General features: G+C 41.9%; 1 protein-coding gene across 2 annotated transcripts; it reads right to left on the reverse strand.

Moving 5' to 3' along the window:
- LOC124001654 (zinc finger protein 227-like) lies at nt 1–15551 on the reverse strand. 2 transcript variants are annotated; one of them, XM_046308639.1, is made up of 5 exons: nt 15038–15549; nt 14550–14677; nt 11134–11313; nt 2143–2242; nt 1–1077 (listed from the first exon to the last, which is right to left on the reverse strand). In XM_046308639.1, exons 1-5 carry the CDS (start codon nt 15318–15320, stop codon nt 212–214), a joined length of 1557 nt encoding a protein of 518 aa, XP_046164595.1. In that variant the 5' UTR covers nt 15321–15549; the 3' UTR covers nt 1–211. The 2 variants fall into 2 exon arrangements, with proteins under 2 accessions (XP_046164595.1, XP_046164594.1); XM_046308638.1 differs by lacking the exons at nt 1–1077; nt 2143–2242 and having other exon boundaries at nt 9161–11313; nt 15038–15551.
- Nucleotides 15552–15880: the final 329 nt, after the last annotated feature.

Genomic DNA, 15880 nt, shown 5'->3' on the forward strand with positions numbered 1-15880 from the left:
TATTGTGTGTAGGCCAGTGACCAAAAAATCTAAATGTAATCCATTTTAAATTCAGGCTGTAACAACAAAATGTGGAAAAATCAAGGGGTGTGAAAACCTTGTGAAGGCACTGTACATATTACTATACATGGGCTGAGTGCATTTTATGTTGTGTCCTCAGGAAGCTCCTCTCTGAGAACCCCTTCCTGCAGTGCGTACAGGCGAACGACATCTATCCCGTGTGGACCTTCAGGTGCATCTTCATATTGTGCTGGCGGGAGAACCTCTTCTCACACTGGGGGCAACTATACGGTTTCTCCCCTGTGTGGACCCTCAGGTGCCTCTTCAGGTTGGACGAGTCTGAAAAACTGACCCGGCACAGGTGGCAGCCGAAAGGTTTCCCTCCTGTGTGCATCCTCTGGTGGAGCTCCACCTGTTCGGGGAAACTGAAGACTTTCCCACAGAATGAAGACGGGAAGCGCTTTTCTTTGGTGCTGACACCTTTACTGATTCCGTCTCTATTATCATCATTTGTCAATGGGCTTGTGTAGCCATTTAGTGTTTTGGCATTGTCTGAGGTCTGGTTTAACATTAGGATAGTGTGAGGAGGATGAAGGCCAGGGAGTGTCTGTGTTGTCGCAGGGTCCATGTTCCAGTTGATAGATCCTATAGAAGGCAGGCTGAAGGCAGCACCTGTTAGGGGGTTAACCTGAGGCACCGTCAGTCTCTCTGAATCACAACTATAGGAGCAGGCCGGAGCATCACTTGAGGAGTCTGTGTCTGTTCTCTCCCGCTGCATACCGACACCTCCCCGTCCCCGCAGACAAAATCTACGCCTCGCCCTGGTCTCAGCCAGTCTGTTGTCATGGAGACTATGTTCAGTTGTTGTTTTGTGTTCGACTGTCTGTTTCTGGTTGTGGTAAACAGTGTTGTTCCCCAGTCCAGAGTTGAAGATGCTGTCCCATCCACTGACCTCCACTATGTCGCCTCTGGTCCTGGCCTGCTCAGTGATGTTATCCACTGGGCCCTTGGCACCCGTCTGGTTCTGGGAATCCAAGATGGCCGACCAGTCTTCTCTGTTATCCTCCAGCCAACTACCTGCAGGATGCATTTAGAAAACAGACTTTAAAAACATGGCAGAGACCTTTACATGTAGAGCTTTTTTTTAGTTAGTTACCTGGGCCGGTTTCCCAAAAGCATCTTAAGGCTATGTTCATGGTTAGAACCTTCATATGAGCATCGTTAATCGGTTTCCCAAAACCATCATTACTAAAGTTGCTCTTGAAAACGCTTGTTGTTTAACGACTGCCTCAGACCACATGTAGAACAGCTAAGTACGTCAAGATGTCCGCTAAACACAAAATCAAGATTTTTACCGGTCTTTCTGTGACAGCTGACAACTTCAGAACGAATGTGACAGTGACTACAAATACAAAATTGCTCATTTCTTTGCATAACAAGCAAAGGATATAAAGATGCTTCAAATGAAAACCTAGATGACTGTATTAAAATAAATATAGTAGGCCTATAGGCTACAGAGACCTGTATTTTGAATGTTAATTCAATGGAGCTTTATTTAGCTCTTTGTATGCTACTGTCTGTAATTTTGGCCTCAATATATGTCATGATGTGTAACATGTGCGCAACGATGTTCCAAACCTTGATCTAGTGCATTATTATAGGGTAAGCATTAGAATAAGCCACCTCAATATTTGTAGCCATAGGTGATACTATGTCTAGGAGCTGATCCGTCGTCAGTATCGTGGAATAATTCAAATGTTAAAGGTAAGATTGGAAAGGGAGAACGCTGATCTGAGAGCAGGGCTGCCGTTCTTTCGATCCTATCAGTATCGACACATGCCTCAACAACGCACTTAGCGAACGTTCTCTCTGCTTGGTGTTTTGGGAAACGCATGTTACATTTTAGGACGTTGTAAGAAAGACGCATCTGTAAAAAAACTTGTACGCCTAAGTTCCATCGCTTTTGGGAAATCAGGCCCTGGTCATGTTCATACATTATGATGTGTGTTTTTGTATGTAAACATGTTGTATTAACTTAATTTTATGAAAAAAACATTTTTTCAAAATTAGAATAGCCAGGCGCATCACTATTCCCATTGAAGATATATTACTGTATGGAGGCTATATGTATTTCTCTCTTACCTTGCTCCCCCATCAGCAGGTCAATGCTCTCTGGTCCGTCTTCTATTGCCTCCTCTTTGACCAGCAGCAGATCAGGCTTCCCATCCTCCATGTCTACTGGCTGTAAGAGATACAGAGGGAGAGGATGTTGGATCAAGAAATCTTATATGAGCATCTTCTGATTGGGCAATGAGGGATTGCTATGAGCACTATACAAACATGCTAGTTGATATGACACTATGCAAACATGTTAGTTGATTTGATACTATAACAAATGTACACTGAACAAAAACATAAAAATGCTACATGGAGCAATTTCAAAGATTTTACATTGTTACAGTTCATATAAGGAAATCAGTCAATTGAAATAAATTAATTTGGCCCTAATCTATGGATTTCACATGACTGGGAATACAGATATGCATCTGTTGGTCACATATACCTTAAAAACAAGTAGGGGAGTGGATCAGAAAACCAGTCAGTATCTGGTGTGACCACCATTTGCCTCGTGCAATGCGACACATCTCCTTCACATAGAGTTGATCAGGCTGTTGACTGGCCTGTGGAATGTTGTCCCACTCTTCTTCAATGGCTGTGCAAAGTTGTTGGATATTGGCGGGAACTGGAACACTTTCGTACACGACGATCCAGAGCATCACAAACATGCTCTATGGGTGACATGTCTGGTAAGTATGCAGGCCATGGAAGAACTGGGAAAGAACAGGAACTGTGTACAAATCCTTGAGACCTGGGGCCGTGCATTATCATGCTGAAACATGAGGTGATGTAGGTGGATGAATGGCACGACAATGGTCCTCAGGATCTCGTCACGGCAACTCTGTGCATTCAAATTGCCATTGATAAAATGCAATTGTGTTCATTGTATGTAGCTTATGCCTGCCCATACCATAACCCCATCGCCATCATGAGGCACTCCGTTCAGAACGTTGACATCAGCAAACCGCTCGCCCACACGACGCCATCTGCCCAGTACATTGGAAACCGGGATTCTTGCATGAAGAGCAAACTTCTCCAGCGTGCCAGTGGCCATCAAAGTTGAGTATTTGCCCACTGAAGTTGGTTATGATGCCGAACTGCAGTCAGGTCAAGACCCTGGTGAGGACGATGAGCATGCAGATGAGCTTCCCTAAAACAGTTTGACAGTTTTTGCAGAAACACTGATGCAAACCCAGTTTCATCAGTTGTCCAGGTGGCTGGTCTCAGACGATCCCTCAGGTGAAGAAGACAGATGTGTAGGTCCTTGGCTGGCGTGGTTACACATGGTCTGCGGTTGTGAGGCCAGTTGGACATAATGCCAAATTTTCTAAAATGGAGGTGGCTGATAGTGAATGAATGAACATTCAATTATCTGGCAACAGCTCTAATGGACTATCCTGCAATCACATTTAAGAGTGGCCTTTTGTCCCCAGCACAAGGTGCACCTGTGTAATGAGCATGCTGTTTAATCATTTTCTTGATATGCCACACCTGTTAGGTGGATGGATTATCTTGGCAAGGGAGAAATGCTCACTAACAGGGATGTAAAGAAATGTATGGACAACATTTGAGAGAATTACGTTTTGTTGTGCATATGGACAATTTCAGGGATCTTTTATTTCAGCTCATGAAACATGGCATCAACACGAAGGTTACTTAGGTCCCCAGCACAGTTGAGCCAGTCACGTGTTTGTTTGTAAATAGCACTACAGGGGAAAGCGGGAGCAGTTAAATCCAGCTGTGTATTGACAGGGGTCGCATTTTATATTTAAAGTCAAGTGGGAGTTTTTGTTCTTCAATAGAGTGATCAAGGACGTGCAATTATAGTTTTTCTTCACAGGCAGAAAATAGCTTAATTGTCATAAGATGACAACAGAAGTGCAACGCAATTTGGCTGGCAGCCACACAAGTAAATTAACTTACAATGAAAAAGCTGTCTTTTTTTCTACCAAAAACGATGGATGGCCAATATCTTTCTAATGTTTAGACCTATCATAGAAAGAAGGTAGCTGGCTACTTGTCCTAATATTTTGCTTAAAGTGAATCTAGCACTTTACCATCGAAAATAGGCTGGCTACACCAAGAAATGTACCGGAGAAAAAAAGCTACACATCACTCAGAGTACTGTCTGCCTGTTCGTGAATTCTCATTCAAGATGAGTTGCAACTGAAGTACAAAATTGCTCTGATGCCGAGCAGAATTTACAATAAGAAGCATTTTGGATCTGCGTTTACAAAACGCAGCAAGATAAAATCATTTTTTGCGTTAACACGAACCCTAGTTGAACTTGCTAATTCAGTGTCTGTTTTAATAAGGTGGTGGGGCATCATATTGTGTCAACTTTCTGTCGTGTTTGAGAAGTCAAAGCAATTTGGATTAGTTATTTGAACAGCTGCCACTCATCTTGATTTCCTTGTATTTCTCTCTTCTCGTAGCAGGTAGGCCCGTTGCACTAGCGACTACAGACTCCACACATACACAGTTGTAGACATGCTGCTTGAGAGCCAGTACTGTATGTATCAAAACTTTGTTCATTTGCACAATGTCTGTCATTCACATTTGTTTGTAAATGTCCAAACTCACCAAAATATTACATTCGGTAGCTCCTACCTATGTATACAGTGGGGCAAAAAAGTATTTAGTCAGCCACCAATTGTGCAAGTTCTCCCACTTAAAAGGATGATAGAGGCCTGTAATTTTCATCATAGGTACACTTCAACTATGACAGACAAAATGAAAAGGAATCAAAATCCAGAAAATCACATTGTAGGATGTTTAATGAATCTATTTGCAAATTATGGTGGAAAATAAGTATTTGGTCAATAACAAAAGTTTATTTCAATACTTTGTTATATACCCTTTGGTGACCATGGCAGAGGTCAAACGTTTTCTGTAAGTCTTCACACACTGTTGCTGGTATTTTGGCCCATTCTTCCATGCAGATCTCCTCTAGAGCAGTGATGTTTTGGGGCTGTTTGCTGGGCAACACAGACTTTCAACTCCCTCCAAAGATTTTCTATGGGGTTGAGATCTGGAGACTGGCTAGGCCACTCCAAGACCTTGAAATGCTTCTTACGAAGCCACTCTTTCGTTGCCCCGGCGGTGTGTTTGGGATCATTGTCATGTGAAAGACCCAGCCACGTTTCATCTTCAATGCCCTTGCTGATGGTAGGCTTTGTTACTTTGGTCCCAGCTCTCTGCAGGGATTTTTGCTCACCGTTCTTGTGATCATTTTGACCCCACGGGGTGAGATCTTGCGTGGAGCCCCAGATCGAGGGAGATTATCAGTGGTCTTGTATGTCTTCCATTTCCTAATAATTGCTCCCACAGTTGATTTCTTCAAACCAAGCTGCTTACCTATTGCAGATTCAGTCTTCCCAGCCTGGTGCAGGTCTACAATTTTGTTTCTGGTGTCCTTTGACAGATCTTTGGTCTTGGCCATAGTGGAGTTTGGAGTGTGACTGTTTGAGGTTGTGGACAAGTGTCTTTTATACTGATAACAAGTTCAAACAGGTGCCATTAATACAGGTAATGAGTGGAGGACAGAGGAGCCTCTTAAAGAAGAAGTTACAGGTCTGTGAGAGCCAGAACTTGCTTGTTTGTAGGTGACCAAATACTTATTTTCCACCATAATTTGCAAATAAATTCATTAAAAATCCTACAATGTGATTTTCTGGATGTTTTTTTCCTCATTTTGTCTGTCATAGTTGAAGTGTACCTATGATGAAAATGACAGGCCTCATCTTTTTAACTGGGAGAATTTGCACAATTGGTGGCTGACTGAATACTTTTTTGCCCCATTGTATGTTTAACTTCATGAGCTGGATTGCCTGTCTTTGCAATTTGTTTATTTTCGTTTGCACTTGTTAACATATTTAGCTATCAGCCTCCATGGAAATTCGCTATTAATTGTGACAATTTTGTGAGAGAATTCTGGTAATAGACACCCAATGGGCTTTTATTTGTTTGTTTCCTGGGTTGAGAGGACAGTATGACAATCTGGATACCGCCCAACCCTATCTAAGTGTAGAGAATCGTTGTACCATCTAAACCGCTGTGAAATATCTTGTCGATAACCAAAAAGTATTTCCAGCTGGTGTACAAAACCGGAAGTTAAAGACGCAAAAATTAAACTTACGAACGCGAAGCATAAAAATAGTGCACATAGAACAGATCTACCGCTTATTAGACTTGCTTTCAATAAGAATGACAGATCTACAACTGTCATTTCTATGTGAATTTGGTGGGGTCGCCCAAAAAGGTACATAATGCAGCATTGATGGTTTGATGATTGAAAGGCATGGACTTTCAACGTGGTGTGTTTACCCATCCCTACTGTAGTTATATAATGACTTCATTGTTGTTAAACCCATCATGGTGGACATAAATATGTGGGTAAAAACAAGTCAGTTATGATAAGTAAAAATAAAATAAAAATCAGACATACCTGACTAAACTATAATGATGTGTACAGTAGGTGTTTGTTAGTGTGTGGGTATGTGTAGGTTTATTTAGTAAGTGTATATTGGTTATAAAGTGCTCTTGGGTTTATGCAGAATAGGGTGAGATCAGATGTGATGTATACTAAAGAGAGTCTCAATGAAAGTCTTAGAATGAAAAGTCCCATTTTGTGTATATTAACCCTTTCCACTCACACCCCGTCATTCCGTGTACGGGTTGAAAATACAAGATTTTGTCATTGATAAGCGCCCAAATTGGAAAGCAGTGGCTGTACATCACTGTATGAGATTTGACTGACAGCCGTTATAAACTTGAGCACTGCGGAACAAGATGTCCCCATCCCACCTGTTAATTGGGTTACTTTAGCACATTTGTTGTTGTCTGAGTGAGGGGAATGCTGGAAATTGAGTCAATGCGTTCTGAAAGATGACATGTTGAGGATTATAATAACTACCACTGATGTCATACAAGCAAACCACACACCTTTGAGTCCAAATGTGCACTTCACATTTCCATATTGGAAAACATGTAATTTAGGGTATCAACGTTTATGATCGCTATGTTTGATCCACAGTTACAAGGATGACATGCGTTAAACCCTGGGTTGTCCTGAACACAATGAGCCTGTGTTTGTCGTATTGTGTAGAACCTTAGCCGCGGAACACGCACTTGAATACACTCATGACTCCATTCTATGTGCACCAAAATTACAGTCTTTGTCTGAAGTAGCTTTTGAAAGCCTACCACTGTATTAGCTAGTCATGTTGACAATAGGATACGCTGTCAAATGGATACGCTGCCACCTGACCCAGATTGCGATTTCCAATAGAAAAATGTGAGATTACGTAAACAGCAACAGTAATTTGTGACCTTGGGAGTTTAAAGTTCTATCTGCGCAAAGCATAGTTCTGACATATTGAGCATCAAAGTTCTCATCCCAGATCTCAGAACTGTTTTGTAATGAATTCTTCTTTCATAACCCAATAAGGTCCTCACTTTAAAAGGTACCTGAAGTGCAGGGTATAAAAATCTTGCGACATTTGCAAATCAGTTTTTTTTTTGGGGGGGGGGTCATTCACAGATAGAGGCTTATGGCTCTGAAATGTCAACCTGGGTTTCAAAGATGTTTGCGAAGATATCACTTTCTTCTACCATCGTACGTTGTCTTTATCACAAATCTGACATCACACATGTGGAGTACCAACTAAAGAGCAACTATGTGAATAACACATTTTTTTTACCAAAATGTGAGAGCCTTTATCGTCCCAAGGGCTCGAATTGTGTGATGGTGGGGACGCAGGTTTGTGTTCCAAACAAAAAACTGCAAGTGTGCTTGCTTCAGTTCCTCAATGGCAATGCAAGCAGAGCTCAAATAAGCCATAAAGTCATAAAAGTGCACTGAAATTACTTCGAAATAATGAACACTTCTTTAACCAGTTAGACCTCTCACTGGGTTGGCGCCCCCCATTGGGTTGTGCCGTGGCGGAGATCTTTGTGGGCTATACTCAGCCTTGTCTCGGGATGGTAAGTTGGTGGTTGAAGATATCCCTCTAGTGGTGTGGGGACTGTGCTTTGGAAAAGTGGGTGGGGTTATATCCTGCCTGTTTGGCCCTGTCCGGGGGTGTCATTGGATGGGGCAGCAGTGTCTCCTGACCGCTCCTGTCTCAGCCTCCAGTATTTATGCTGCAGTAGTTTGTGTCGGGGGGCTAGGGTCAGTCTGTTATATCTGGAGTATTCCTTCTGTCTTATCCCATGTCCTGTGTGAATTTAAGTATGCTCTCTCTCTAATTCTCTCTGAGGACCTGAGCCCTAGGACCATGCCTCAGGACTACCTGGCATGATGACTCCTTGCTGTCCCCAGTCCACCTGGCCGTGCTGCTGCTCCAGTTTCAACTGTTCTGCCTGTGGCTATGGAACCCTGAGCTGGACGTGCTACCTGTCCCAGACCTGCTGTTTTCAACTCTCTAGAGACAGCAGGAGCGGTAGAGATACTCTTAATGATCGTCTATGAAAAGCCAACTGACATTTACTCCTGAGGTGCTGACTTGTTGCACCCTCAACAACTACTGTGATTATTATTATTTGACCATGCTGGTCATTTATGAACATTTGAACATCTTTGCCATGTTCTGTTATAATCTCCACCCAGCACAGCCAGAAGAGGACTGGCCACCCCTCATAGCTTGGTTCCTCTCTAGGTTTCTTCCTAGGGAGTTTTTCCTGCCACCGTGCTTCTACACCTGCATTGCTTGCTGTTTGGGGTTTTAGGCTGGGTTTCTATACAGCACTTTGATATATCAGCTGATGTAAGAAGGGCTATATAAATAAATTTGACTCAAACCATTTTTTACCTATCTTGCTCCCACTCCAAAATTACAATGAATATTCATATTTTGTTACTGAATGTTTCCAGAGTATTTTCAGATTTTGTTATTGACAAATGCCATGAAAAGTACAGTAAATGTCCAATGCACATAAAATCAACCGTGTAATGTTTGGATTCAGTCTTGTGTCAGGTGAACTGTTGTCTTCACCTTTGGTCAAATAATTTCCCCATCAACTCTAAAGTGTTCTCCTTCAATTTCTACCATGGTAATGCATATGCTTTTAATAGTTAATCTGTTAGAAATTTCAATTTGGCTCAATCCATATTGACCAATTTCCACAAGTGGAAGGGGCTAAACATAAACAAGTGTTAAATATACCATATGAAAACCACACATACACATCAAAGAAATCTGCATGATCTTCATAAACTATTCATTTTCTCATTAAAAGTGTTTTGGGTTCATTTGTGAACATCATATATCCTACACAGCACAAACACAATATGAAACAGATTTCTCAGGTGTGAATGTGCCTTATACACTGAGTGTACAAAACATAAGGAACACCTTCCTAATACTGAGTTGTACCCCCCTTTGCCCTCAGAACAGCCTTAATTCGTCAGGACATGGACTCAACAAGATGTCGAAAGCGTTCCACAGAGATGCTGGCCCATGTTGACTCCAATGCTTCCAAAGTTGTGTTAAGTTGGCTGGATGTCCTTTGGGTGGTGGACCATTCTTGATAAACACAGGAAAATGTTGAGTAAAACACCCAGCAGCATTGCGGTTCTTGACACACTCAAACCAGTACGCCTGGCACCTACAATCATACCCCATTTAAAGGCACTTTAGTCTGTCTTGTCCAGTCACCCTCTAAATGGCACACACATACTATCCATGTCACAAGGCTTTAAAATCCTTCTTTAACCTGCTTCCTCTCCTTCATTTACAGACTGAAGTTGATTTAACAGGTGACATCAATAAGGGATCATAGCTTTCACCTGGATTCACCTGGTCAGTATGTCATAGAAAGAGAAGGTGTTCCTAATGTTTTATATCACAATGTCTGGATGCAATATTCTGCCCAGGAATATTCAACACTGAAATCTGTTACTCTGTTATTCCAAAAGCATAATTTCTGTTGACAACAATGTAAATGAGTCTTTGTCTATAATGCAGGGTTTGATCTAAATGCCAGAAGCTATTGAGTGGAATGGTTTTTCTGCTGGTGTATCCTGAGGTATCTCCTCTCTGAGAACTTCTTCCCGCAGTGCGTACAGGCGAATGGCCTCTCTCCCGTGTGGACCTTCAGGTGCATCTTCAGGTTGCCAGCCTGGGTAAAGCGCATGTGACACTGGGGGCAGCTGTAGGGTTTCTCCCCTGTGTGGACCTTCTGGTGCAACTTCAAGTGGTCCTGGCGGGAGAACCTTTTCTCACACTGGTGGCAGCTGTAGGGTTTCTCACCTGTGTGGATCCTCTGGTGCCTCTCCACCTTTTGGGGGCAGCTGAAGCCTTTGTTACAGAACATGCAGAGGAACCGTTTCTCTTTAGTATTGCCTGATGTTTCTCCACCTCCCCGAGCCTTTGCCCTTTGGTCGTTTGAGTTCAAGACCTGATCGAAAAGGACGGGGCCCTGTGAATCAGAAAGCCCCATCGACGCGGACACTGGGTCGCGATCCCTGAACGCGTGTAAAGGGGAGTGGGTTGCGACATTTGGATTAGTCTCTAAGCTTCCTCTGTAATCTAAGAATTCTCTGCCCTGTGAGTGTCGGTCTCCTAGGTGACTATCTGCATTCCATGTGGGAGGAGCATCGCCCTCCACTTTCACATCTATGACCAGACCCTCCCTTTTCTTATCTAGACACCCTTCAGAGTATACACTACTACTGTACTGGTTCCAGTACCCTCTAGACAGATCAGTCTGTGTCTCTAAACCCAAGGATATGTTGCCAGGTTCCATCTCTGTAGCGTAAGAGGAAGAGAGATCATCACTGCCAGTGTCTAATGTGTCACCTTCACCATCTCCACGGGAATGAACCGTCCTCTGGGTCTGGTGAAATACTGGTAAGTACTCTGAGCTGGGAGCAGGAGGACAGCCCAGTCTCCCCAGCCCCAGTCTCTCTGGGTCTGATCTGTGCTCAAATCCTGTGTGTAAGAGCCTGCGTGTTACAGTTAAAGTCTTTGTGTCTGTCTCGGACTTGAGGACGGCGTTCAGCGTTCCACTGACCTCCGTGATGCTGCGTTGGGTCCTGGGCTGCGCTGGAGCGGTGGTGTTGTCCTCTGTGGCTATAGGGGGCACTCCAGCCGCTGCTCCAGTTTGGATGTCTCGGTTGTGCCGTGGGTCCTCCTCTCCTTCAGACTTCTCCTGCTTGACCAGAGGCGATCCTCCAGCATCTGCATCTACAGACTGACAAGAAGAGAGGAGCTTATTATTGGTACATGACTTGAATTGGATAACAACGCCGTGGAGAAGTCTCACAAGCTCCCGTATCCTCCTGAGACTCAGCAATTCATTTGCCCTCTCTAATGGACATTCCTTTATGATCCGTATCTCTAATTAAAGCCATACATGCCACTGTGTCAGGTCCTGTTGTACCTTTGAGAAGACAATCTGGGCTTTCAATTATATTATGTGTGATGGTAACACCTTCTTCCTGGTTCTCCAAATGGCTACAATCACAATTACCATCACAATTAGTAATTGTATAATTATCATTTTTGTGAGTTTGATATTCAAATGGTTTCTAATTGGTAAATCTCAGTTATAGTTTGTTCATCATTTATTCAGATTAAATAAGAGCTTGTTGTGATGCTGAGTTATTTACCCGAAATGTTGGTTTGTAAATAACTAATTGATGGACTCAATTATTTGAATTCCATTTAGTTTGTTGTTGGTTTGTTGTTGCTCTCAACGCGTTGTTTGCACCGTTTTTCAAGAGAGATCTCTCTCTGGGATATGTTGCCCAACTCATCATAGTTAAGCACAGAACATGTGGTAATTAACTACAATGACCAGAATCAATTGCATCTTCATCTGCCTGTTCTCATTGGTTCTTGCCAGTGGGGCTGGCAGACAGACATGGAGAGGAAGAGCGATAGAGAGATGCAGTTGCTTAGGTATCTCTACATGACAATACATTAATTGATTTAATGTTTTTATTTAGCAGTCTTAAAAGTATGGCTTATCTACTTTGATGAAGTACTGAAATGGTGATTTCGTCAAACATCCAGGCTAACCTACATGCCTGGAGGGTGACTCTTTGGGGAGCACAGAGATCGATGGCTGCAGTGTTCATTTTCTCACCTATTTTATATTGAGTTTTTATGACTAAAATACCCATTTTAGTAATTTCATCCTTCTTAGTTTTAGTTATTATCAGTTGACTACAACTCTGGACAATTTTTGTCTAGTTATAGTCACAATCATTTTAATCATTGTAGTTATTTTTGTTTTACTGAAGAGTTCATACAAACCTCCAACTTAACTTCCATCATGCACATAATAGCTTCCACTTCCTTATTCACAGGTATTTTAGTCACGTAAGTCAGTGCATTATTTTCTATTAAATAATAAAATATTTAGGCGACCTCTAACTTCCATCGTGTGCCCATTCAGATAGCCTTGTACATCTAGTTCTACTATCCCCTCTTATACCTTAGCTGGCAACATTGATATTGTGGCAGATTGTAACCAATGCCAGCCATACTTAACCATATACTATAAAGCCTTGGCTACAGGTTAAACAATTTATAGCTCTGATTTTTTCTCCCCATCATAACTGTCAAGAGGATAAATACGTGTTCTCCTTAAAAAGGGGAGAATGAGCTTTCCAGAAATGCCAGAAGTATTACTGTACTCCTAATAATCAACAAATAGCAACTCACAATAATCAAGAAACCGCAACTCACATTTGCAGATCGTGAGAGACTGCATCCAACACAGATTCATGAATAACAGCACACATGGGAAAATAGAGCTGCTGATGAAATCAAAGCAAAAATAGCCTACATGAAAGTAAGGGCGAGAGAGTAAACATTATTGTTTAAAGAGTGACTTTAGAGACTGTTTTTTATGCAATACTATTGAGCTCGCCAGCTTGTAGTCCAAAAATAAAAATTGAGTTAGCATTCTTTACCTCTGGTTCGTTGGGCATTCCTCTGGGGGGGAATCATCAGGTAGGGGTATAAACCAAAAGTAAGACCCGAGGTTAACACACAAGGCTTCGGAGATCTTATAGGTTTTGTTCTATGAGATAAATGTAATGTTAACTGACTGATATTATGACGCCTTTATGTGCTCAAAATATGTAAGTTGCTAACGAGTCCTAAACGGTCATACTAATTGAACTACAACATAAATCCGTTTTTTTTCTTTACATCTCTACGCCGACTACGTAATCTAGTCTAAACTACAGTCCGCCAACATTCTAGTTAGCTTCTTTTTTTTTCTTTACATCTCTACGCCGACTACGTAATCTAGTCTAAACTACAGTCCGCCAACATTCTAGTTAGCTTCTTTTTTTTCTTTTTTTTTAGCTTTCTACGTAGCTCTACTTACATCTGTGCGGTTGAATTTGTTGAATGCAACTCAAAAACGGACCTACATGTTACAAAAATATTTATCAACATGGCCAGATTGTATAATAGGGATCATTTCTGTCGTCACATTCTGCGACTGCCGTGGTGTATCTGATATTCGCATGTGCCAGCACCAGCAGCGCAAGTCTCACTCTATGCTTATGTACAAGTGAAGTGAGTTCGGAAAAACTGAAAACTATGCATCTTAGAAATAGTTTTCACATACAAACTTTATATGTCTGAGCTCAGAATCAAATAGGCTTTACCCAAAATAACATGGATGCTGTGGTAGAATGTTTATTTTGATTGGGGATTTTGATAAATGCACATTATCGCCTGATTTCAGATGTGTCATGAAAAAGATTATTAGGGAAATAGTTATTCTTGCAAAGCATGTAACCGTTTAAATCAAACTATTATATTGTGTTCTTATGGGCCAGTCCACCGGATCAGCTCTTAACACCAGCCACTCTACGATAAAGGCTAAACATTTCTAAACCTGACAAAGTCAGAGTCTACGAACGCACGTAGTGGTACACACTGAACAAGCCAAGGCTTCCTATAAATCGTTTACGACCTAAGAATTTGCCCACATAAGACGGCTAAAATCATACAGTCTGTGGAGGCCTTTACCAGATCGAACGAAAACGCAAGGATGGTATATTGTCTTGCTTCCGGCTGCAACCATATCTCTACAGCGGGAAGGTTACCGTTTTGAGAACGATGTTGTAATCAATAAACTTTGGGTCCGTTTGATAAGGTAAGCTAAATCTGTTAGCGAGACTTCAATGGCAGATGTAGTTTTAATTTTTGTGATAGCACATCTTTTCACTTGTTTTGATTACATAAATGCTTCAAAATTCACAGTTATGTTATCTGATGATTTTCATATTACACAACGTATAAGATCTAAGCCTGTGTTTATCAGACCTTATTTTCGGCATTTATAAAAAAACAAATAATAATTTCCCCATAAGCTTTGGCCAACGAGCCATGCATGGCGTTATAAGCCTCCGTTAGTGCCTACAAAAAGACGCCTTTAATATTGCTCTCTATTACACTAACCTCTATCACAATAATGTTCTGAATTGAGGTTCGAGTGCCCTCGTCAACAGTGATTGGTTGGTCATCGCTCCATGTATTGTGACCCGCTGGCTTCACAAAGCTCCTGTGGCCTCCAGTGAGATGTCCACCTGAGTGTGAGATTGGGAGAAAATAGGCGTAGGTTAGCTACTGTCAATGCTCAACGGTATATATATCAAACACGGTCTAGGATTTACAAGGATGTAAGATAAATAATCAAATTCTTGATATACTATTTACTGATCGATGTATTATTATGTAACATGCATCACATTGCTTTCATTGAGTAGATAATAGGAAATGCAGTAAATCAAGAATCTTGTTAGAATATGATAGTGTCTTCGCGCAAGTGTTTACTATCCTGCTTAACAAGACCCAATTCTAACACACGAGCAGAAGGGAACAGGGCGACAGGCACTGAGATATGAACGTCGACAGGCCGCGCATCCTCAGCCTTATGCAAAATATACCTCTTGTCATTCCTTTGTATCGGTCGAGGACCTTGACACTACTGGGACGACTGGCGAGGACGCGCTCTCGTATTGTCCTCTCTGCGCGCTCCCGTGCCACCTTTAGTTCCAGTAGCTGTAGTTTCCTCCGCAAGGCCCCGTTTTCTTTCTGGCTTTGAGTTATTTCCAAACGAAACACTGCATAGTCGTCGTCTACGAGTTTACAGATCTCTGCCACTGCTGCATTCGCTAGCACCTCCATGACGGAGGCTATTTGAGTGTGAAAAACCATACAGTTAGCCATTGTTAGCTAAGCAGCTAGCTAGCGTTACCTAGATAACATCTATCAACCAAGTCCCGTCTCCAACGCGAATTAAACACTATCCGAGGTAAGTATTTAATGCGGTGTAGTTGAATTCGTTTTTTTTTCAGTCTAGGGTGTTGTAACACGTCTAAACAATAACGCTAACGTGGAATTTGTTATTTGGGCGCTTGACTTCCGTTTACTTCTTCTATAATATTATGTCGGTCCTCAAACGTTAGAGGTGCATGCCGCCTCTACTGTACTGGAGTGTGTAGTCAAGCACAGCTAAATGAATAGACTAAACGAATAAAGAAACAAACATTAAGAGAAACTAAACCTTCCTATCGAATCCTGTATTACTAAGAAAATAAAAAAGAGCCCTGTACTTACAACAATCCATCAACACATGCATTACTGTTTCACCTAAACGCAACCACCACCTCTTCCTTCATAATCAGACCCTTGAATCTTGGTCCACCAACTTTCTTTGGCGGGCATGTAAATGCTGGCATTTGGGTTCTTGGCCCCACCTCGTGGAGCATGAATATCAATTAAATATA

The sequence above is a fragment of the Oncorhynchus gorbuscha genome, linkage group LG17 (assembly GCF_021184085.1).
Source record: "Oncorhynchus gorbuscha isolate QuinsamMale2020 ecotype Even-year linkage group LG17, OgorEven_v1.0, whole genome shotgun sequence".
Taxonomy (NCBI): Eukaryota; Metazoa; Chordata; class Actinopteri; order Salmoniformes; family Salmonidae; genus Oncorhynchus; species Oncorhynchus gorbuscha.

Coding starts and splice junctions, on each gene's coding strand:
- LOC124001654 (XM_046308638.1), bottom strand. CDS start 15,320: ATGGCTAACTGTATGGTTTTTCACACTCAAATAGCCTCCGTCATGGAG. Junction 14,678..15,037: donor ATACAAAGGAATGACAAGAG/GTATATTTTGCA, acceptor TCTCACACTCAG/GTGGACATCTCACTGGAGGC. Junction 11,314..14,549: donor AGAACATTATTGTGATAGAG/GTTAGTGTAATA, acceptor TCTTCTTGTCAG/TCTGTAGATGCAGATGCTGG.